Genomic DNA, 23,522 nt, shown 5'->3' with positions numbered 1-23,522 from the left:
CTGGCGAAGTTGCGTATTGGCCATACTCGCTTAACCCATGGTCACTTGATGGAGCGCCGCCCTGCTCCTTATTGTCCTAGTTGCATTGTCCCTCTTACGGTCGTGCATGTCCTTCTTGAATGTCCTGACTTCCAGGACGAGCGTGTGTCTTGCTTTCCGACCGCCCCTCGCGGTCACCTGTCCCTCGATAGAATTCTTGGTGACTCGGATACTTTTGATATCGTTCGCCTTATGCGTTTTTGTTCTCGTATTGGCATCCTTGGTGATATTTAGCGCCCTCTGATTATTTTGCGTATTTGATGGTGCTACATAGCCTTCCCGGTTTGGTGCCTTCTTTTGATAATTACTTACTTACTAGAACATAATCAGTTCTAAGTCAAGCATTGGTGAGAAAATATAACCTGACGGAGGTTACTATGCATACTTGTGAAGTGGGAGAATTTACACCTAATGATATGAAAAAAGCACATTTCCAGCATCACAATATTTTTAGGTTTTAATCTGGTTGAAGTTGAAACGCACTCGAGCAGCAGTGATGAGCGCGCTGACTGTTCCTACCTGCAGTTGGGAGACCAGTGTCTGCTGTTCGTTAACTTCCAGAATGACACCCGTGATGTTGCCCAGGCACTATGTCAAGGTTTTGGGGGGAACTTGGCCATTATCAAGACTGCCACGTAACTGAAAGCCATCATGGACTATCTATATACTGATGGTAGGTGAACTGTTTTAATCCTTCCTTCGTGGCCTCTACCTCTTGTAAGAAGTTTTCTTGACAAAATTTTCGTTTCTATTGAATGATAAAGAAAATACTGTAGAGTTCCAGAAATGTAAACCAGGAATTATAGGGGGTATATAGTTTATAGGTTTGTATAATTTATAGTTTGGTAGAGCCCTTAAATAGTAGATAATTTCTTTAGAATATCAGAATATAGACAACAATAATATTACGTTCAAACGATTCTGTGGTCATATTGTGAGTGTAGGTGCCTCTATATAGAGTTTTACCCCATAGATCCCGACGAAATAATAATAATTCCAATGGAAAGCAAACAAAGCTATAAGAAACCATATAGAAAATACGTGGTAACATACAAATACAATTTTTTTCTAACTTTAGATTTATCAATTCTGTGTGGGGCCCATGGGGGAATTTATCAATTCCCCCAATCCCAATCTAACCAAGAAGAAATTACATAATTATATCTGTATTATTCATATGAGGCTATAGTATGCAGAATATTCGATAATTACCAGTAATAATCTTACTTTATCTAATGTTCGGCAAAGAGTGCCGACCTCACAGCGGAGGTCGGGTCAGACCAGGACACTCCACACGAGTGTAGTCCGCATCACAATGGTCACTAAGCGACACCTTCAAATATCAGACCAAAAACCGTGATTTAATTTGTTTTGAAATTTGATTAGCTAAATTAGATAAAGTATATGGAATTTACCTCTCATGGTGTTCATGAGAGAACTCGACAAACACCTCCAAAGGATACTTGATCAGCCATGCTGGTATTCATATGTCAGGCTGCGAGCAGCTGTGTCCATCAGCCTGGTTGACAAACGACCAACCAGGAGGCCTAGTCAGAAACCGGGCCGCAGGGACATATATCCTCGGAATCACCACAATTAAGATACATGACAAATGTTTTGTTAGAAATTAGAAACGATTTTTGCTTCTTGATTTTTAAATTAACCTAATTTGCTGCAGTTAAATACCCATAAAGTATTGAAAATGAATATCAAAATATAAAATAAGTAAATATTTACAGATAAATTATCACAACAATAGTTAAATAAAGACTTAACAGAAACCCAAAATACTTTTCTAATATTCCTCAACGCTCAGAGTTCTATCATCTAATATTTTCACATTTTAATATAACACTTTCTAATATTACATTTATATGTTAATACTTCGATTCAGGATTTTTCAATTTATTAGAAGGCAGATAATATGAACGAGATCTTGGATGAAGTTATACCATGTAATGAGAATATTGTTGAACAACCATAGTTGGCAGACAGGTTTAACACCTATAGTGGGCGCCAACAAGTGTGTTGATGTCATGGCCTGTAAGCATGATCTCACATTAAGAGTCTTTCAAATAATTAATCCCAGAACCTACTCTCACCACATATTGCTACTCAATGTTTCCTTTTACATATTGGAGGAATGTGCGAGAAATTAGTAAGGAGTTTGATATGCTTTACTTATGTCCTATAAATAACAATATGATCTTCTGCAGGAGACATCTCAAACTCCTACTGGATTGATGGCATGTTGGACAACAACCTGGGCAGCTTCACCTATTCATCAGGGGAGTTAGTGCCCATGGGCACGCCGTTCTGGCGGGCATTGACCACCTCTTTCGAACCTACTGGTGACGGCCCTTGCATTGTTCTATACTATTTTGGGCATAACTACCTGAATGACATATCTTGTGATCGCCTCTTTTTCCCTCTATGTGACTTTCCTTTCTCGTCAGCAAATGAAGGTATGTGATGTCTCAAACAGTGTCCTCAGTATAATGTTACATATCTTGTCACTCAGCAGCATAGATTAAATGTTCTTACTCGTGATATTTTTACCAAATTTTAAGATTGTCAGTAAAAATATATAATTTTACTTTAGTAAGCGAAAAAATGTTGCTACTTTCTAATCATTACGAGAGCAAAAATAATGTTGAAAAACGTGTTTGAAACTATAGCACCTTAGACATAACTGGAATCAAACGTAATTAAAGAAATACAACAATAAGTTAAGCAAATTCCTAAAATATTTTTTTTTAAGACAATTTACAACTACAGCGTAAGCGACAAAATTAAAAATGTTCAAGCATTACATAATTCATGAAAGTGAGTGGTGAGGGAGCAAGGCGCTTCACTTAAGCCCCATTCCAGATTACCACACAGCCTGGTACGGCTGTGTGGTGCATGCATGCCGCTACAGCACTCGGTATGCTTTAGCGGCTTGCATGCACCACCATACAGCCGTGCGCCAGGCCTTGGGAACCTGGAATGGGGCTTAAGTGAAGTACTGGACTAAATGAGCCAATAGGACTTCATTAACTAAATTTAGTTCTTATAGTTCTAGTGTAATTGTCATTTCTTTAAATTTTTGAAGACTTTAAACAGATTCAGGTCTTGTAGTTCCAAGATTTTTGTTGGAATCTATAACGTGCCTACTTCTATAACCTATAGCATTCACTGATATTTACTTCAAAACAAGATTATACATATTTGAATAAAAATAGTCCCAGAAAAGATACCTTGTCACACCACAGTGACAGAAACGTTACCTCCTTAAAATTATGTTTCCTTTACATTTTTCAACGATGTCCAAATTCAGTTCAGTATTGCCACAAATAACAGGCTTCATTGCATCAGTTTCATTCATATTTTGTTAATAACACAAGCATAACTGGAATACTATATTGTAATAATTATCTTGCATGAAAGAGTCAGAGGAGGCGGTGCAGGAGGTGGCGTGCGAGGCACCGTTCACTGCCGTGGGAGACATGTGTCTCACCTTTCTCACCCAGGAACACATGTCCTGGGAGGAGGCTGTGGGCACCTGCCGCCTGCTGGGGGGACACTTGGCCATGTTTGATGATATTGAGATGCTCAGAAGCATTTACTTACATATACACGACCAAGGTAAGCATTCAACAGCGTAAACAGTAATCTCCCTCTCTTAGATTTAATTTGGATGTCTAGCTTCTTATTCGATCTTTTTTTCCAAAAAATATGAAATAATTAATTATAATAAATTCAAAGAAATGGTGAAATTAAAAAATACTATAAATACAAAATTTCAGGTGGTATAGGTTGCCATCCAACCTTAACAATTTTGTTATCATTCCCAAAAATATGGAGATTACATAAAAATAATGTTGCGAAATTAGATGAAATTTGTGCCTTCAAATTTATTGAGAAACGCAAGAGGTTTACCAGAAAATAGACAAAATTTATAGTGGCCAAGCTCAAGGTATGACAATCTAAAGAAAAATTGTAACTACATCTCACAGTTCCCAAATATATATTAACAAAAATTTAATAAATGTTTCATTAAAGTTGTTGATCAAACCGCACATTAGAAAGTGTAGGGACGTTGACGTTTCGGTCCGTCCTGGACCATTCTCGTGTCAATTTCATTAAAGTTCGTAAATTAAAAACATGTGATATGATAAGAAAATATTACACAAACTTGAGTTGCCATACTCTTGGTCCAAAAAGTTGCCATACTTTTGGTCTAAAAGATGATGAACTATTATCACGATGGACGTGATGAGCCCCAGCTGTGTTGATATATGGACTCCCTCCCTCCCTCCCCCCCACCCTCTCTTACACCAGTATGACCCTGTGCCACACTCCCTCCCTCCCTCACACCAGTTAGACCCCGTGCCACACTCCCTCCCTCCCTCACACCAGTATGACCCTGTGCCACACTCCCTCCCTCCCTCACACCAGTATGACCCTGTGCCACACTCCCTCCCTCCCTCACACCAGTATGACCCTGTGCCACACTCCCTCCCTCCCTCACACCAGTTAGACCCCGTGCCACACTCTCCTCCCTCCCTCCCTTACCACAATATTACTTTGCGCCACACTTCGTGTCACTAATATGACCTTGCTCCTTCTCTCCTCCGCCATCTCCAATTGTTCTGTCCACGTTGCTAATTGTTTAATCAATACAGTTATCCCATTTCCAGTTTAGTGAATAAGGGTTAAGCAGACATCTGTATTGATGCTCATAAACTGTTTCTTTATTCCAGCAATAGAGAGCAAATCATTCTGGCTGGCGGGCTCGGATATGATTACGGAAGGAACCTGGCTCTGGACCAATGGAAACCCCGTTCCTATGGGTATGTTGTCTCTGACATACTTAGGAAGGTTCTGCGCGGGGACACTTCACACTCTTATTTTTGTGATATACAAGATATACTCAAGCCGTGTCACAGTGAAAAGTTGTAACAAATGAGTAAATTAGAGGCAAACGGAAAGAAACAAAATAAATAATGCGCAATGTAGGATATAAATATTTGATAAAGTGGGTTAAAGAGGCAAATGGGGTAATGTGGCAGAAATAGAGGAGGGAGAAGGAGATGAAGACTAGAGGGATTTATATCAAAGACAGTAACTCCTTGTGGCAATTATTAAAATGAAAAAGAGGGTGTGAAAAAATATTTCAGAGAAAGAAATGGCCATAGTCAGCACAACTTACCTGAGTAAATGGCCATAGTCAGCATGAAAACATACCTTCCTGAGGTCATCTTGAGATGACGTCGGGGCTTAGTGTCCCCGTGGCCCGATCCTCGACCAGGCCTCCTTTTTGTTACTCAAGGAAGCAGCCCGTACCAGCTGTCTAACTCCCAGGTACTTATTTACTGCTAGGTAACAGGGGCATCAAAGTGAAAGAAACTTTTTGACCATTTGTCTCCGCCTCCACCGGGGATTGAACCCGTAACCTCAGGACTACGAATACAGAGCGCTATCCACTCAGCTGTCAGGGGCCCTCAGCTTACCGGAGTAAAAATAAAAAACTCCAAGCAGACATCAAGGCTAACGTAGCAGAAACAAATAAAAATTACTCATTGTAAGGAGGTTTGTAAACTAGAAGTAGTAAAGGAACAAGCTGCAAAGGATGCAAGAAAATGAACAGAACAAAAATGAGATTTAAAATATGACAGAAAAATTAGGTCAAGAACAAGAAAAAACATTTTCAGGAGTAGCCAGAGGGTATGAGGCAGAGGTAGAAGTCAAAGGTAACAGTGATAGAGTTTTAACAAAGTAGGCAGTTGGCTGCAGCAAGCAAGAAATGGAAAGTAAATAATCAGGGATTATAAACAGCCTGATAGACCCCAAAGGAAGCAACGTGGGAGGAAGAGTCGGAGACGGAGAGGAGTTGAAAGGCATCCTTTCAGATGAACGGCGGGCTTGTGGTTAAGCCCACGTATCAAAATTTTGTTAGACGTCAAAAACTTCTAAAGAAGTTATCCCAGTGACGTATATACTGGCACAGTAAAGAAGGTTGGGAGATGGGTAGATGTACCTGAAGGGGGCATGGTAACCGAAAATCCGATGAAAAATGGAATATTTACGAAAAATTACGAAAAATACTACAACGTTCTGGCAACACTGTGGTCCAAACCGTTTAATGATATCTTGAAAAATAACGTAATTAGAGTCAAATTTCCCGCTGCAACTTTCGTGAATCTGGTCCTTGCGCCGTGAGTACGCCGCGGGGTATTGTATCTTACGTTGTAGATGTCTTATTTTTCGTAATAGTGTTGAAAATAACATGTTATGCATAAAATGAATATAAACTAACACATATGGCAACACTAATTGTCTGACACGAGGGTGGTGCAGTCAGTGACTGCGTGTCTCTCATGGAGAGAGGACGTATGCTGACGCGCTCACACAATATCTCCCAGAACATGCTATTTTTGCTATTTTTAGCTATTTGTACTGCAATATGACTTACCAAACGAACAAGAGAAAAGCATTGACAGCTAGATGCATGCGAGCTCTCCATACGAGCTGGCCGCAATGCGTAAATCACCAGTCACAAGTGACCGCAGGTTGAGTAAACTTTGAGAGCGCGCTACGCAACTCCAACTTTTACAACTAGATCTCGTTTCACAGCCTTTATTTATTATTCAATTTACATGAAACTTGCACATTATATGTAGAGTTTACGCCTCTATAAACGCATGTCATTATTCTTATCTACGTAGATTTATTGATTTTATAAATAATGATACACTTCATTTTGTTGCATACGTTTTTGGGAAACTTTTATATTGTATTATTATACTGTATTATTGCACTAAATACATCTGGGATAATGATGTGACATGCAAATCTTTATTATATAGTAAGGTCATAGCTGAGTGTCGTATAAATTATTTTGGTTCACAATTGTGGGCTGTGAAATCAATTGAACATGGTTGAAAAATTCGTCTTTTTTTTTTTTTTTTTTTTTCGTCTCTATTTAGGCTGAGATGCTGAAACTTGGCCTAGGTGCAGCACCTTTCACATGTATCAGGATAATAAATTATGAATACCCTACAACAATTTTTTAAATCCTGATACCATGCCCCCTGAATGTTTATTGACCAGAACATGAGTTAAGTGGAAGAAAACATTAAGAGGAACAAAACATAAAAGTCTAAAGAGGTATAAGAGACAGGAAGCAGCAAGTTGTGAGGCCAGGGCTGGAGGTGGAGGTGGAAGAGGACGAGAGAGGGAGGGAATTATCAGGAGAAAGCGCTAAGCCATTTTGATTATATAGCACTGGGAAGGGGTCAGGATAAGGATTTGGAATGGGATGGGGGTAAGGAATGATGTCCAACCACTTGGACGGTCGGGGATTGAACGCCGACCTGCATGAAGCGAGACTGTCGCTCCACCGTCCAGCCCAAGTGGTTGGAAAGGAGGTGGAAGAGGTGGTGGTATAAGTACAAAATAATATTGAGCTCAGTCAGGCGAGGAAAGAGACGAGAGAAATGAGATTGTGTAACTAAATCACAACTCATCCTTCCAAACATTACCTATTTTTACCTGAGGGCCACCAATACTAGTGGCCTCGACGAAGTCAGGAAGCCGGCGGCTTGTCAAAGGTCCTCCCATTTTTCCTGATGACCTTTCCAGCTGTATTTTAAAACCCCGCAGAGTTTTGGCGGGTAGGCGAAAATGATAGTACTTATATTATCTATGGTGCAGCTTACCAACATACACTGTTGGATCCCCAGAAAGTTAATTTTATACTATTAATTTTGGAGAGGGCCAAAAAAATATGAACTCCAAACTTAAACATTCCTAGGCCTAGCTTATATATATGTACAATAATATCTTCCCTGTGAGATAGCGAAGATTAGGCCTACGATTCCTTGGACACATTAGGTTAGATTTTTTGTTACATTATAATTTTTTTTAGAATGCCATTTGAGTTAATTCTGTATTACAAAACGTGTAGTTTTGCAATGCCCAACAGTACATATTAGTACATTAGACACAATGGTTGCTCTAATTACTGTCATTTTAGGATGGGCTGCTAGGTCAACACCCTCAAATACCACCGTCTGAAATGGGATTAGCCCAAAGGAAGAATCTGGCCCTCTAAAAGAAAATAAGTAGCCGAGAAGAAATGCAAAACTGCCTCCTCATATCACCACAGTTATGAAAGGAAATAAACGTTCATAAAAGAGGATGCGAAATTCCCAAGAACATATGAGGTAGTACGAATGGAAAGAATAAACAGGGAGGGGAAGGGGGGGGGAGAGAAGCCTTAATGATACATCATTGGAGCTTTGACGTAAAACCCCCCCTCCCGGTTCAGCTCGTTGATGCCGTGAGGGGGGGGGGGGGGTGCTTAGTGGGCGACTGCCGGAGTGTGACGCTCCTTGGGACTGTCCTCTGTCCTTTTGTAACCTTGTGCTCCTGCTGCTGTCCTCTCAAATTGTGCTGAACATCTTTAACTTTTCCTTCTTTTTCGTTTTTTTCTCCCCTCTTCTCCTATCTGCTTGTCGTTTCCTGCCGACCTTTTGCTTGTTTTGGTTATTCCTTCGGACTTCTTCTATTTTGACGCCCGGGTGCATTAGGAGGCATACTCTTGCACCCATAGAACTGTAGTACCCAATGTCGAGAGCGAGGGGAACTTTTTATTGTCAATCCCCCTTTCGTCACTGAACCCGATCTCGACGGACTGACGGTTCTTAAGATGGCGTTTGTGGGGCTATACTCACAACGCACCCCTAGGAGGCCCCGGCATGATCGGCAATAGCTTCTTGTTGGGTGTCCTGCCTCTAATTGTGGCTCCATGGTGGGTGTGGGGGCACATTCGTGAATGAATGTTTCTCTTTTGTACCTATGTTGTATTCTGTTCCTCCTTTACCTTCTCAGGCTCGTGGGGTGGGCAACCAAGCCCCCGAGTCAGTCCGTGTTGGAAGACCGGGCTCTGTAGCCTCCGCTGCATTGGGCCCCGACCTTGCTCCTCCTCCTTTGGCCTCTCTGACTACTCCCTTTGGCTCACCTCCCTCCTCTGTGGTTGGGTCGAGCCTCAAGCCCCCAGTGGTGACTGCCTCGTCCCCTGGCACGGTTCAATCTCTAGTTGTAACTACTGCGCCTTTTAACCCCTCTCTCTCTGGGGGTTCTCAACGCCGTCCTCGACACGGCCGCACTCGCTCGATTCCTTCCCATTCTGATGCCTATCAAGCCATGTTTGGTCCCGCTTCGTGGGCCAAATACTTTGATCTCCTCTCTCTTGATTCTGTGCCTCCTGTCGATTTCTCCCTCCATCGATATATTGTTGATTCCGTGGATGCCTCTGTTACCTTCAACCCCACTCGTCTTGGTACATGTGTTGTTGCTGCTCCTTCTCAGGATGCAGCTTCCCGCTTGGCTGCCTTATCCTTCCTTCGCGAGACCCCTGTTCGGGTTTCAAAGAATGCTCAGTTGAATGCCAGTGTTGGCACTATTCTCCTCCCGCCCCATGTTGCGACCGGTGTTCGTAATCTGCAGGACTGCCACGATGATATCCGGCATATCCTCGATGCCCAGGGCCATTCTGTCCTCCAGGTGGACACGTTTACTCGCCCCCCCCCCCCTCGTAGTCGTCGCCATCAACCCTTTCAGGTTGTGAAGATTACCTTTGATGGTAGGACCCATCCACCCTCTGTCATTCTTGCTGGTGCCAGGTGCTCTGTCCAGGAGTACGTTCCTTCTCCTAGGCTCTGTAACAAGTGCTGGAGGTTTGGGCATGGTGCCCTCCGCTGCTCTGGGTCTGTCTCTCTCTCTCTGTCCTTTGTGTGGGAGCGAAGGTCACTCTAAATCGGAGTGCACTTCTCCCCAGGCTCGCTGCCTCAACTGCGGTGAGGCCCATCCTACCTTTTCCCGTACATGTATCCATTACAAGCTTGAGGCAGCCGTCCTCAACTTGAAGCACCGGGATCGTTTATCTTTTCCTGAGGCGAGGCACCAGGTTCGCCGGCTCCTGCCTTATGCTAACGTCTGTTATGCACGCGTGTTGCGCTCTTCCTCTCCTCGTCCTTCCCGCCTTCCTCAGACTCACAACAGTTTCCGGGCCTTGGACCCTGATACGCCCACTGCCCCCTCCTCTGTTCCTTTGCGTTCTGTCCCGAAGGGTCCCCCTCCTGGTCCTCTGTCTGGGGTTCCCCTTCTTTCTACCCGGTCTGTCATGTCTCCTTTGTCTTCTTCCTCGTCTCCCTCCGATCCTCCTTCCCATCCTTCTCCTCTGTCTATTGACTCTCCCCGCCACCTGTTGGTGCGGGCGGTGTGTGTGGGCGGTGTGTGCTCTCGTTCAGCTTCTCCTGTTGAGATGCTGGAATTCGTTGCTGGGACACCGGTCTCTTTAAGTCAGAAGCGTAAGCCTGGCTCCTGTCCTTTATCCTTTCTGGCGGGTAAGAAGGCTTCGCTTTTTTCCTCGGCCCCTGCTACTGACTCTATTGCTCCTTCGTCTCCCGTTTCAATGGTTGCGCCCCCTGTTCCTGCTATGGAGGTTTCTTTCCTGCTGAACAGACCTCTGGTCTGTTCTCCCGCTTCCTTCCCTCCGTCTTTGCTCAGTTTACCCATGCCCCCTGACTTTGCTGACCCTGATCCCGACCCTGATCTTCTTTAACGTGCTTTATTGCTCTTTCGCCTTTGTTTCTTCCTGGTTCTCTGTTGTTCTTCTTTCTCTTCTCGCCGATGTCTATTCTTCAATGGAACGTTCGGGGTTATTACGCCAATTTCCTTGAACTCAAACTTTAGATTTTGCGGTTTTCGCCCCTTTGTGTCTGTCTCCAGGAGCTGATGCTTGGTGCTCGTCCTGGTCGCTTTCGTGGCTATTCCTTTCTCTCCACCCCCCCCCCTAGCTGTTGCTGGGGCTCCTAATTTTTCTGCTCTCTTGATTTGCTTTGATGTTCCCTTTATCCCCTTACTTTTTCCTTCACCTCTCCATTGTTCTGCTGCTCGTATCGTGTGGGGGAAATGGTACAGTTTGTTCCATTTATCTCCCCCTGAGTGTCCCGCTTTCTCTTCCTGATCTGAAACACCTACTGGACTCCTTGCCGGAGCCTGTGCTCCTGCTGGGTGATTTCAATTGTCGTCATTCCCTTTAGGGTGATGTTCTGACGAACACCCAAGGTCGCCTTCTTGAGCCGTTTATCCTCTCTTCTTCCCTGTCTCTTCTGAATTCTGTTGAACCCACGCATTTGGACTATCAGACTCGCACCCTTTCCTGTTTTGATCTTTCTCTTTGTTCATCTTCTCTTTACTTAGATTTCACGTGGGAGGGTCTTGATGACCTCCATGGCAGTGACCCTTTCCCCATCCTTGTTACCTCTTTCTCTTTTCGCCCTCCCCTCTCCTTCCCTAGGTGGCAGTTTGCTAAAGCGGACTGGAACCGATTTACCCTCAGTGCTGCTCTCTCTCACCTCTCCCTTCTGCCTCTCTCTCGCTCTTTCCTCCTTTTTCATGACACTGTTTTCGACGCTGCCCTCCGCTCTATTCCTCGTTCTTCCTCTCGAGGTCCACGGAAGTGCTTCCCTGGTGGAAGGCAGACTGTGCTCGTGCTGTCCGCTGTAAGCATGCAGCCTGGAAGAGACATCGCCGTCGGCAGACGGCCGATTCTTTTCTTTTCTTTCGGAAAGCGAGTGCAGTGGCCCGTAGGGCCATCCATATGGCAAAATGTGAATTTTGGGCATCTTATGTCTCCGCCATTACGTCCGAAACTCCTTTGCCACAGATCTGAAGCATATCAGCAAGATAGCAGGTAAGTTCGTTCCCTATGTTTCGCCAGTCCTTTGCCTCCGTGGTACTCTTGTGGCGGACCCGTTGCAGGTCGCTACCGAACTGGGTTCCCACTTTTCTTCTGTTAGCTCTGATCTTCATCTTCCCTGTTATGGTTTTGGTCAGACAAACAATCTTCGTCCACATGGTTTTTATTCTCCGCCAGTAACAACAACAAAACAATTATCAGGTACATGAAATATTATTAACAAGATCATAAACAAAAGAGCATCTGCTCCAAACATGCTACCTCCAACATCTGTAGTACTCAATCCCAACATTCCTCCCCTTTTAAATAAACTATATCCCTACAGGTTAAGTCTATCAGGCGGTCGTATGACTCTTCCTGATTTTCTCAACTGGGAGTCCTGACCTGTTACTTCTGGGAAACATTCTTCTGAATTACTCCTTGTAGAGTCCATAGGGTTAACTGTATCCCCATTACCCTCTACTGCCCCTTGCTCTGCCTCCCGGTCTCCTGCAGGTGCTGCTATGCCTTCATTATAAGGATGGATATCACTAGTTGCCCCACCCTCACCTGAAGGGTCTTCAAAATTCCCTGTGAACCTTGGCATGAGCTGATCGGCATGCCTTTTCCAATTAATATTCCCAAAACTCTGCACTTGCGCAGTGAAGTTCCTGCGGCCCAGGACCTCCCTAATTTTTCCTTCCACCCAGGGCTTTCCACTTCCAAAATTCCTTGCATTTACTGCATCCCCCCTCATTAAACAACAATTCCTCTCCCTGAGCCAACTGACTGGCCAAGCTAGTTACCGATTTCTCTTTATTGGGATCTGTCTCTACTGCGTCCATGTGCACTTTAAAGTGTCTATTAAACAGTAATTCAGAAGGAGATTTACCAGTAGTAGAATGAACAGTTTTCCTTTGATTATATAAAAATCTACAAAGCCTTGTATTAATAGTACCTTCCGTAAACCGCTTTAACCCTTCTTTCAAGGATCTCACTGCTCTCTCTGCTAGACCATTTGAAGAAGGATTATAGGGGGGCAGGTGTTACATGTTTAATACCATTTTTCCGAAAAAAATCCTCCATTTCCACAGAAACAAAATAAGGAGCATTGTCTGAGACAATTATGTCTGGCAATCCAAAATTACAAAATGTTTTCCTTAGTAATTCACAAGTTATAGATGATGTGGTAGAATTACACACATGCACATCCAGAAATTTGGTGTATGAATCCACCACCACTAGGTAATATTTATTATCCATAGGTCCCGCATAATCTACATGAAGTCTAGACCAGGGTTTTCCAGTGCATGGCCAAGAAAGTACTGGGGCCTGGGGTTTCTGATAATTCTTAAAGCAAATATGACAATTTTTTGTTACCTCAGCAATATCCTGGTCTATTTTTGGCCACCAAACCCAACTTCTAGCTTCTGCTTTCATAGCATTTATGCCATTATGGCCTACATGCAGCTGTTCCAAAATCTTATATCTCAGTTCCCCAGGCACCACCACTCTATTCCTATACAAGAGTACATCCTGGTGAATACTAAGGTCAGCCTTCACTGCAGCATACTCTGACAATAACAAATTATGATTCCAATCATATTTGACATTTTTCAACAACAGACTTAATTTAGGATCTCTACCAGTTGCCTTCCTAATAGTCTGGAACGAAATATCCTCAAAAGACATAGATTCCACCAGGTTAACATACTCTACTGGAATACTGGAATTTAATTCTTCTGTCACAGGAAATCTACTTAATGCATCAGCTACTACATTATTCTTGACTGGCTTAAACTCTAAATCATACTCAAACTGAGAGAGTACTAATGCCCATCTTTGAATTCTAGCATTGGCATTAACTGGAATCTGCTTACCTCTGCCAACCCCCTCCCCATCCGGCCCGTTGGCATCATGAGGGGGCTTGGTGGACGGCTGCCGGAGTGTGATGCTCCGTGGGGCAGTCCTCTGTCCTTTTCTGGCCTTGCACTCCTGCTGCTGTCTTCTCTAATTGTGCCGGATGGCTTTTCCTTTTTCTTATGTTTCATTTTTCTCCCCCCTCTTCTCCTATCTGCTTGTCGTTTCCTGCCGACCTTTTGCTTGTTTTAGATTATTTCTTTGGACTTCTTCTATTTTGACGCCCGGGTGCTTGAGGAGGCATACTCTTGCACCCGTAGAACTGTAGTACCCAACGTCTCGAGTGAGGGGAACCTTTTATTGTCAATCCCCCTTTCGTCGCTGAACCCGATCTCGATGGACTGACGGTTCTTAAGATGGCGTTTGTGGGGCGTATACTCACGACGCACCCCTTGGGGGCCCCGGCATGATCGGCGATAGCTTCCTGTTGGGTGTCCTGCCTCTAATTGTGGCTCCATGGTGGGTATGGGGGCACATTCGTGGATGAATTTCTTTCTCTTCGTCTCTATGTCGTTGAATGTTTCCGTTGTACCCTCTCAGGCTCGTGGGGTGGGCGACCAAGTCCCCGAAACGGCCTGTATTGGAAGACCAGGCTCTGTAGCTCCCGCTGCGTTGGGCCCCGACCTTGCTTCTCCTTTGACCGTCCTGACTTCTTCCCCCAGCTTCCCTCCCTCCTCTGTGGTTGGGTCGAGCCTCCAGCCCCGGTGGTGACTACTTCGTCCCCTGGTGCGGCTGTCTCTCGTTGTGACTACTGCGCCCTTTGACCCCTCTCTCTCTAGGGGTTCTCAACGCCGTTCGCGCCCCAGCCGCACTCGCTCGATTCCTTCCCGTGCTGATGCGTATCAGGCCTTGTTTGGTCCTGCTTCATGGGCCAAATACTTTGATCTCCTCCCTCTTGATTCTGCGCCTCCTGACGATTTCTCCCTCCATCGGCATCTTGTAGATTCCGTGGATGCGTCTGTTACTTTCAACCCCACTCGTCTCGGTACACGTGTCGTTGCTGCTCCTTCTCAGGATGCTGCTTCCTGCTTGGCTGCCTTATCTTGCCTTGGCGAGATCCTTGTTCGGGTCTCCAAGAACGTTCAGATGAATGCCAGTGTTGGCACTATTCTTCTCCCACCCCATGTTGCAACCGGTGTTCGGAATCTGCAGGATTGCCATGATGATATTCGGCATATCCTTGATGCCCAAGGCCATTCTGTCCTCCAGGTTGATTCGTTTATTCGTCCCCCTCGTGGTCGTCGCCGTCAACCCCTTCGCGTTGTGAAGATCACCTTTGATGGTAGGACCCTTCCATCCTCTGTCATTCTTGCTGGTGCTAGGTGCTCTGTCCAGGAGTATATTCCTTCTCCTCGGCTTTGTAACAAGTGCTGGAGATTTGGGCATGGTGCCCTCCGCTGCTCTGGGACTGTCTCTCTCTGTCCTTTGTGTGGGGGTGAAGGTCACTCTAAGTCGGAGTGCACTTCTCCCCACGCTCGCTGCCTCAACTGCGGTGAGGCCCATCCTACCTTCTCCCGTGCCTGTGTCCATTACAAGCTTGAGGCAGCCGTCCTCAACCTGAAGCACCGGGAGCGTTTATCTTTTCCTGAGGCGAGGCGGCTGGTTCGCCGGCTCCCGCCTTGTACTAACATCTCTTGTGCTCGCGTGTTGCGCTATTCTTCTCCTCGTCCTTCCCCCCTTCCTCAGACTCACAACCGTTTCCGGGCCTTGGACCCTGATACGCCCACTGCCCCCTCCTCTTTCCCTTTGTGTTCTGTCCCGAGGGTCCCCCCTCCTGGTCCTCTGTCTGGGGTTCCCCTTCTTTCTACCCAGTCTGTCATGTCTCCTGTGTCTTCTTCCTCGTCCCCCTCCGATCCTCCTTCCCATCCTCTTCCTCCATCTATCGGCTCACCCCGCCGCCTGTCGATGCAGGCGGATTTCCATCGCTCTCCTAACTGCCGTCGTGTGTGCTCTCGTTCAGCTTCTCCTGTTGAGACACTGGAATCTGGTTGATACCTGGTTGAAGGGGTTCTGGGAGTTCTTCTACTCCCCAAGCCCGGCCCGAGGCCAGGCTCGACTTGTGAGAGTTTGGTCCACCAGGCTGTTGCTTGGAGCGGCCCGCAGGGCCACGTACCCACCACAGCCCGGCTGATCCGGAACTTCTCTTAGAAAACCGTCCAGTTTTCTCTTCAAGATGTCCACGGTTGTTCCGGCAATATTTCTTATGCTCGCTGGGAGGACGTTGAACAACCGTGGACCCCTGATGTTTATACAGTGCTCTCTGATTGTGCCTATGGCACCTCTGCTCTTCACAGGTTCAATCTTGCATTTTTTTCCATATCGTTCACTCCAGTACGTTGTTATTTTACTGTGTAGATTTGGGACCTGACCCTCCAGTATTTTCCATGTGTATATTATTTGGTATCTCTCTCGTCTCCTTTCTAGAGAGTACATTTGGAGAGCTTTGAGACGATCCCAATAATTTAGGTGTTTTATCTCGTCTATGCGTGCCGTATATGTTCTCTGTATTCCCTCTATTTCAGCAATCTCTCCTGCTCTGAAGGGGGAAGTGAGTACTGAGCAGTACTCGAGACGGGACAGCACAAGTGACTTGAAGAGTACAACCATTGTGATGGGATCCCTGGATTTGAAAGTTCTCGTAATCCATCCGATCATTTTTCTGGCTGACGCGATATTTGCTTGGTTATGCTCCCTAAACGTTAGATCGTCGGACATCATTATTCCCAAATCCTTGACATGCTGTTTTTCTACTATGGGAAGATTCAATTGTGTTTTGTACCCTGTAATATGTTTCAGATCCTCATTTTTGCCGTACCTGAGTACCTGAAATTTATCACTGTTAAACATCATGTTATTTTCTGCTGCCCAATCAAAAACTTTGTAGACATCTGCTTGTTGTTTTTCAATGTCTTCAGCAGAGGTAATTTTCATGCTGATTTTTGTGTCATCTGCAAAGGACGACACGAAGCTGTGACGTGTATTTTTGTCTATATCAGATATGAGAATAAGGAACAGTAACGGTGCAAGGACTGTACCTTGAGGTACAGAGCTTTTAACATCGCTTGGACTCGATTTTATCTGATTGACTGTTACTCTTTGTGTTCTGTTCGACAGGAAATTGAGTATCCAGCGTCCTACTTTTCCAGTTATTCCCATTGACCTCATTTCTGGCACAAACACTGGCTTTGACACTGGAATCCGTTGCCCGGTACGTAGTTGCTGGGACACCAGTCTCTTTAAGTCAGAAGCGTAAGCCTGGCTCCTCTCCTTCCTCCTCCCCGGCAGGTAAGAAGGCTTCGCTTTCTTCCTCAGCTCCTACTTCTTGCTCTGTTGCTCCTTCCCCTCCCGTTTCAGTGATTGCGCCCCCTGTTCCTGCTATGGAGGTTTCTTTGGCCCCTGCTTCCCTTTCGGTTGCTGCTCTTGCTGGGGTGCGCTCCCCTCTTTCTACTCCCTCTTCCTGCTGCTGTCCTTGACTGCTCCTCTCCGTTGTCTCCTCTTCCTCCTCCTCCGGACCCCGCCCGCCCACCTCTGATCTGTTCTCCCGTTTCCTTCCCTCCATCTTTGCTCAGTTTACCCATGCCCCCTAACCCTGACTTTGCTGACCCTGATCCCGACCCTGATATTCTTTAACGTACTCTGTTGCTCTTTCGCCTTTGTTTCTTCCTTGTTCTCTGTTTTTGTTCTTTCTCTTCTCGTCGTTGTCCATTCTTCAATGGAACGTTCGAGGTTATTACGTCAATTTCCTCGAACTCCAACTTCTGATTTCGCGGTTTTCGCCCCTTTGTGTCTGTCTCCAGGAGCCGATGCTTGGTGCTCGTCCTGGTCGTTTTCGTGGCTATTCCTTTCTTCCCCTCCCCCAGCCGTTGCTGGGGCTTCTAATTCTTCTGCTCTCTTGATTCGTGCTGATGTTCCCTTTGTTCCTTTACTTTTTCCTTCGCCTCTCCATTGTTCTGCTGCTCGTATCTTTGTGGGGAAATGGTACACAGTTTGTTCCATTTATCTCCCCCCGAGTGTCCCGCTCTCTCTTCCTGATTTGAAACACCTCCTAGACTCCTTGCCGGAGCCTGTGCTCCTGCTGGGTGACTTCAATTGTCATCATTCTCTTTGGGGTGACGTTCTGACGAATACCCGGGGTCCCCTTCTTGAGCCGTTTCTCCTCTCTTCTTCCCTGTCTCTTCTGAATTCTGGTGAGCCCACTCATTTGGACTCTCGGACTCGCACCCTTCCTTGTCTTGATCTTTCTCTCTGCTCTTCTTCTCTTTACTTAGATTTCACGTGGCAGGTTCTTGATGACCTCCATGGAAGTGACCATTTCCCCATCCTTGTTTCCTTTTTCTCTTTTCGCCCTTCCCTCTCTTTCCCTAGGTGGCAGTTTGCTAAGGCGGACTGGACCCTATTTACCCTCAGTGCTGCTCTCTCTGACCTCTCCCTTCTGCCTCTCTCTCGCGCTCTCCTCCTTTTTCATGACACTGTCTTCAACGCTGCCCTCCGCTCTATTCCTCGCTCTTCCTCTCGGGGTCCACGGAAGTGCGTTCCCTGGTGGAATGCGGACTGTGCTAGGGCTGTTCGCTGTAAGCGTGCAGCCTGGAAGAGGCACCCCCGTAGGCAGACGACCGATTCTTTTCTTTTCTTTCAGAAAGCGAGTGCGGTGGCCCGTAGGGCCATCCGTATGGCTAAACGTGAATGTTGGGCATCTTATGTCTCAACAATTATGTCCGAAACCCCTCTGACCCAGATCTGGAAGCGTATCCGCAAGATAGCGGGTAAGTTCGTTCCCGATGTTTCACCAGTCCTTCACCTCCATGATACTCTTGTGGCGGACCCGTTGCAGGTCGCTTCCGAACTGGGTTCCCACTTTTCTTCTGTTAGCTCTGGTCTTCATCTTCTCCAATCTTTCCTTCTTCATAAACCTGTCCTTGAGTCTTGTCCTTTAGATTTTGGCACTCATCTTCAGCTTCTCTATAATGATCCCTTCTCTCTCTCTAAACTTCATTCTGCCCTGGCTCTCTGCGGTTCTACGGCGGAGGGCTCCGATGGTATTCATTGAGATGCTTCGCCATCTCCCTCCGTGCACGTCTCAGTATTTACTGAGTCTGTATAATCGGATCTGGGAGTCGTCGTCAGTCCCTGAGGACTGGCTCGATGCCGTTGTCCTCCCTATTCGCAAACCGGGGTCTCTGGGTACTTCCTCTAAGGACTTTCGCCCTATTGCTCTCACAAGTTGTGTCTGCAAACTCATTGAACGTATTGTTAACGTTCGTCTGATGTGGTTCCTGGAACACCATCACCTCCTCTCCCTTCTCAATTTGGTTTCCGCAAGTGCCGCAGCACGACAGATGTCCTGGTGAACTTGGAGGTCAATATTCGCACTGCTTTTGCTGCGAAGACCTCCGTTGTTGCCGTCCTTTTTGACCTGGAAAAGGCTTACGACACCACTTGGCGATATCATATTCTATCTCAACTTCATTCTTTTGGCCTTGATGGTCATCTCCCTCTCTTTCTCCGCAGCTTCCTCTCTCGTCGTTCCTTTCGGGTGCGCCTTGGTACTGCTCTCTCTGCCTCTTTTCAGCAATACGAAGGTGTGCCCCAGGGTAGTGTTCTGAGCACTACTCTTTTTCTGGTTGCCCTCAATGGTCTTCTCCGCCCTCTATGTCGATGATCTTACCCTTTGCTGTCAGGGTGATGATTCGCCTCTCCTTCAGCGCCGGCTTCAACTTGCAATTGATGCCGTGTCGTCTTGGGCCACCGATTATGACTTCAAGTTCTCTACTTGTAACACTTGTGCCATGACTTTTACGCGGAAACGGGTCGTTCTTCGTCCCTCTTTGTCATTTTTTGGTCATCCCCTTGAATACAAAGATTCCGTGAAGCTTTTGGGGTAATTCCTTGACACTCGTTTGTCTTGGTCTCCCTATATCTCTTACCTCCGTGTTGAATGCTCTAAGGCCCTTACCCTCCTTCGGGTCTTGTCCCATACTTCTTGGGGGGCAGATAGGCGCACTCTCCTTGCTTTACATTCCTCTCTCGTCCTATCGAAGCTCGATTATGGTTGCCCTGCTTACTCGTCTGCTTTTCCTTCTACTCTTCGCCGTCTTGATGCTTTGCACCATACTGGGTTGCGCCTCAGTTCTGGTGCCTTTCGTTCGACTCCCATCCTTAGCTTGTATGTTGACACTGGCTTCCTGTCTCTCCAGGACCGCCGTGATCGCTATTGTCTTCGCTATCTTGCGTGGTCCTTGCAACATCCTTCCTCTCGCCTCTGTCGTGCTTTAACTTTTACCCCTCCTGCGGTTCCTGTTCCTCTTCACCACCTCCCTCTTTCTGCCCGGTTATCTCGCCTACAGGATTCTCTTTCCGTTCGTATTTCTGATGTTTCTCCTCGTGTTGTTCCTTCTTTGCCCCCGTGCAGAGTCCCTCTTCCGCGGTTTTGTACATCCTTGACCCGTATCACTAAAGCTTTTACCCCTCATACGGTTCTAAAACGCCTTTTCCTTGAGCACTTTTCTTCTCACTCCCGCTCCGTTTCTGTCTTCACCGATGGGTCTAAGTCTGCGGATGGTGTTGGCTACTCTGTTGTTTTTCCTGATCGCACAAATATGTGTCGCTTGCCTCCGGAGACTAGCATCTTTACAGCGGAGCTTTATGCTATTCTCTATGCTCTTCGTCTCCTGCTTTCTCGTTGTCAGTCTTCCTTTGTAGTTGTTGTTGACTCTCGTAGTGCCCTCATGGCTCTCGGGTCCTTTAATCCGGTTCATCCAGTAGTTGTCGAGATCCAGCATTGGCTGTTTCTTGTTCACAGTAAATTTAAGTCGGTTGAGTTTTGTTGGGTTCCCAGCCATATTGGTGTGTCTTTAAATGAGCATGTGGATTCTGCCGCCAAGGAAGCTGTCCGCTCTTGTCCCATCTCTCGTAAAGGTATTCCATATTCTGACTTTTACCCGGTTATCCATTGCTCCGTCCTTACCCGTTGGCAGGCTTCTTGGTCGTCTGTTACTGATAACAAACTACGTACTCTTAAATGTTGTGTTTCCTCGTGGCCGTCGTGTACCACCGTAACCAACATTGGGAAACGGCTCTGGCGAGGTTGCATATTGGCCATACTCGCTTAACCCATGGTCACTTGATGGAGCGCCGCCCTGCTCCTTATTTTCCTAGTTGCATTGTCCCTCTTACGGTCGTGCATGTCCTTCTTGAATGTCCTGACTTCCAGGACGAGCGTGTGTCTTGCTTTCCGACCGCCCCTCGCGGTCACCTGTCCCTCAATAGAATTCTTGGTGACTCGGATACTTTTGATATCATTCGCCTTATGCGTTTTTGTTCCCGTATTGGCATCCTTGGTGATATTTAGCACCCTCTGATTATTCTGCACATTTGATGGTGCTACATAGCCTTCCCTGTTTGGTGCCTTCTTTTGATAATTACTTACTTACTTACCTCTGCCAAACAATCCTAGCAGGGGTTTATGATCTGTTCTAGCAAGAAATTTCCTCCCCAGCAGAAAATATCTCAGTTTTTTTACAGCATATACCAAAGCTAAGGCTTCTTTATCTAACTGAGAATAATTCTGTTCCGCAGGAGGTAATTTCTTGCTAGCAAAATATACTACTTTATCCTGGCCATCTACTTCCTGTAATAATACACAACCCACTCCTACTGGGGAAGCATCTACCTCCAGTTTTAACGGGAGTCTACCTGTAAAATTAGTGAGCACTGGAGAATTGATCAATTCCTGCTTAATATTCCTGAATACATTTTCCTATCTTGCTGCCCACTTAAATCTAGCCCCTTTTTTCAACAATTCATACAAGGGTGCTAATTTTGTTGAAAAGTTCTTCACGAACTTACAAAAATATGTAACCATCCCAACAAAAGACTGTACTTCCCCAACTGATGTTGGGGCTGGGGCCCCAACATCAGTTGGGGCCCCAGCATTATAGCAGCTACATTTTTGTGAGAAGGAGTAAAGCCCTTACCTGAAATATGGTACCCCAGATATTCAATGGCCTTGGTCTTCAACGTTGTTTTTCCCTTATTAATCTTCACATTGTGCTTTTGCAAAAGATTCAAAACTTGTTCTAATCTAGCATCATGCACTTCCTCATTCTCCCCACATACAATAATGTCATCTAAAAAACTAGCCACACCTTCAATGTTAACTAACAACTGGGACATGAATCTGTGAAAAATTGCTGGAGACGAGGAGAGTCCAAAAGGAAGTCTTTTATACTCTAATACCCACAAGGGGTTATTTATCACTAACAATTTCTGGCTCTCCTCCTCTACAGGAATTTGCAAGTAAGCATCTTTCAGGTCAATCTTAGAAAAAATTGCTCCCTTGCAGACCACTGACAACAACTCATCTATCTTAGGTAAAGGGAACTTCTCACAGTGTATGCGGTTGTTCAGTTCTTTGAAGTCTGCACAGATTCTCAAGGATTTCCGATCTGCCTTCAACACTGGTACAATTGGGGCTGCCCACTCACTATGTGTAATTGGCTCTAAGATGCCTTCTGTCACATGCTTTTCCAGGGCTGATTCTACCAATTGCTTGTAATGAAACGGCACTGTTCTTGCCTTGAAAAATTTAGGTAAAGCCCCACTTTTCAGGTGAATTTTTGCCACCATGCTATTAATTGGCTTATCTGCCTCCACTGAATATTTGTCTAACATTTGTTCGGCACTTTTAATTGTTTTAACTATCGACAATTCATCTAGGCCCGCCAAGAAAATTCCCACTTTTTCCATGAGATCCTTACCACATAGGCTAGGATTATGTGAATCCACTACATAAAAATCCTGGACAATTTCTTTTCCATTATAACCTACTTTTGCCGACACTTTGCCATAGACCTTAATCGGTACATTATCATAAGCACTTAAAGATTTTTTACCTGGTTTTACATTCAGTTGCAAGGTATCTGCCCAATCTCTAGACAATGTTGACACTGCAGCACCAGTGTCCAGTTCCAAGGGAACTAACTTCCCATTAATTACAAAATTCACCACTTGCGACTTCACTGAACATACCTTTTCTTTCACCGAATATAGTCGGTTTTCCTCACCTGCAGCTTCTTCAGACTGGCTACCTTCCTCTACTGCCTTGACCACAGTACCACTACCTCTTCTTCCTGCATTCCCTGGTCGTCTCGTCTCCCAGGCCTTGTTGTTCCTGTTCAGATATTCCCTACACACTCTCTGCAAGTGTCCCTCCTTGTTACAAAAGTTGCATATATATACACGAAACTTGCACTTGCTACTTATGTGCTTGTATCCACAGTGTGTACATCTGGTCTGGCCCTGTACGACCATAATTTCCTGAGTAGAAGTCTTACTTCCAAAAGCCCTTTCCAGGTTCAATATCTTCTCGAGCATTGTCCATGAAGTCATCGATTGTAGATACAAATTTCCTGTCACCAGGTTAGGGAAATAATTCTCCTTTTCCACTGCCATGAACAACTGGTCCCTAACCCTGCCGTCCAACTGTGCTCCGAAGTTGCAGTGGTTAGCCAAAGCCTTCAATTCCGCAAATAAATCCTGTACGGATTCCTGCTGCTTTTTCGTCCTCTTCTGGAAATCCATCAAACTCCTGTGATATGATGGTTTCACCACATACTGATGTTTAAGCAAAACAATCAAGTCTACATAGGTCTTCGTGTGCGGTAGCTCAGGTGCATACAAATTTCCGAGAACACTATATGCTTCAGAACCCAGTGAAACTAAGAGTACCGCTTTCTTGTTGGCGTCCTCCTTAATCTCCCGGTACTGAAAGTTTGCCTCCAGCAGGCTGAGCCACAGGTCCAACAAGATCTTGGCAGTGTTTAACGGCTCGATT

At 45.6% G+C, this 23,522-nt stretch overlaps 1 protein-coding gene across 1 annotated transcript in view; it reads left to right on the top strand.

The window, feature by feature from the left end:
• The first annotated feature begins 2,250 nt into the window (after positions 1-2,250).
• The window catches only part of LOC123774868 (galactose-specific lectin nattectin), a 30,138-nt gene continuing 8,866 nt past the window's right edge, over positions 2,251-23,522 (top strand). The window contains exons 1-2 of the mRNA XM_069316481.1: positions 2,251-3,666; positions 4,785-4,874. Coding sequence (XP_069172582.1) covers positions 3,462-3,666; positions 4,785-4,874 — 295 coding nt within the window. The 5' untranslated portion in view covers positions 2,251-3,461. The remainder of the gene's footprint in view (positions 3,667-4,784; positions 4,875-23,522) is intronic.

Source organism: Procambarus clarkii, chromosome 84 (assembly GCF_040958095.1).
Source record: "Procambarus clarkii isolate CNS0578487 chromosome 84, FALCON_Pclarkii_2.0, whole genome shotgun sequence".
NCBI classification, from domain to species: Eukaryota; Metazoa; Arthropoda; class Malacostraca; order Decapoda; family Cambaridae; genus Procambarus; species Procambarus clarkii.
This window is presented reverse-complemented; position numbering and strand designations above follow the sequence as displayed.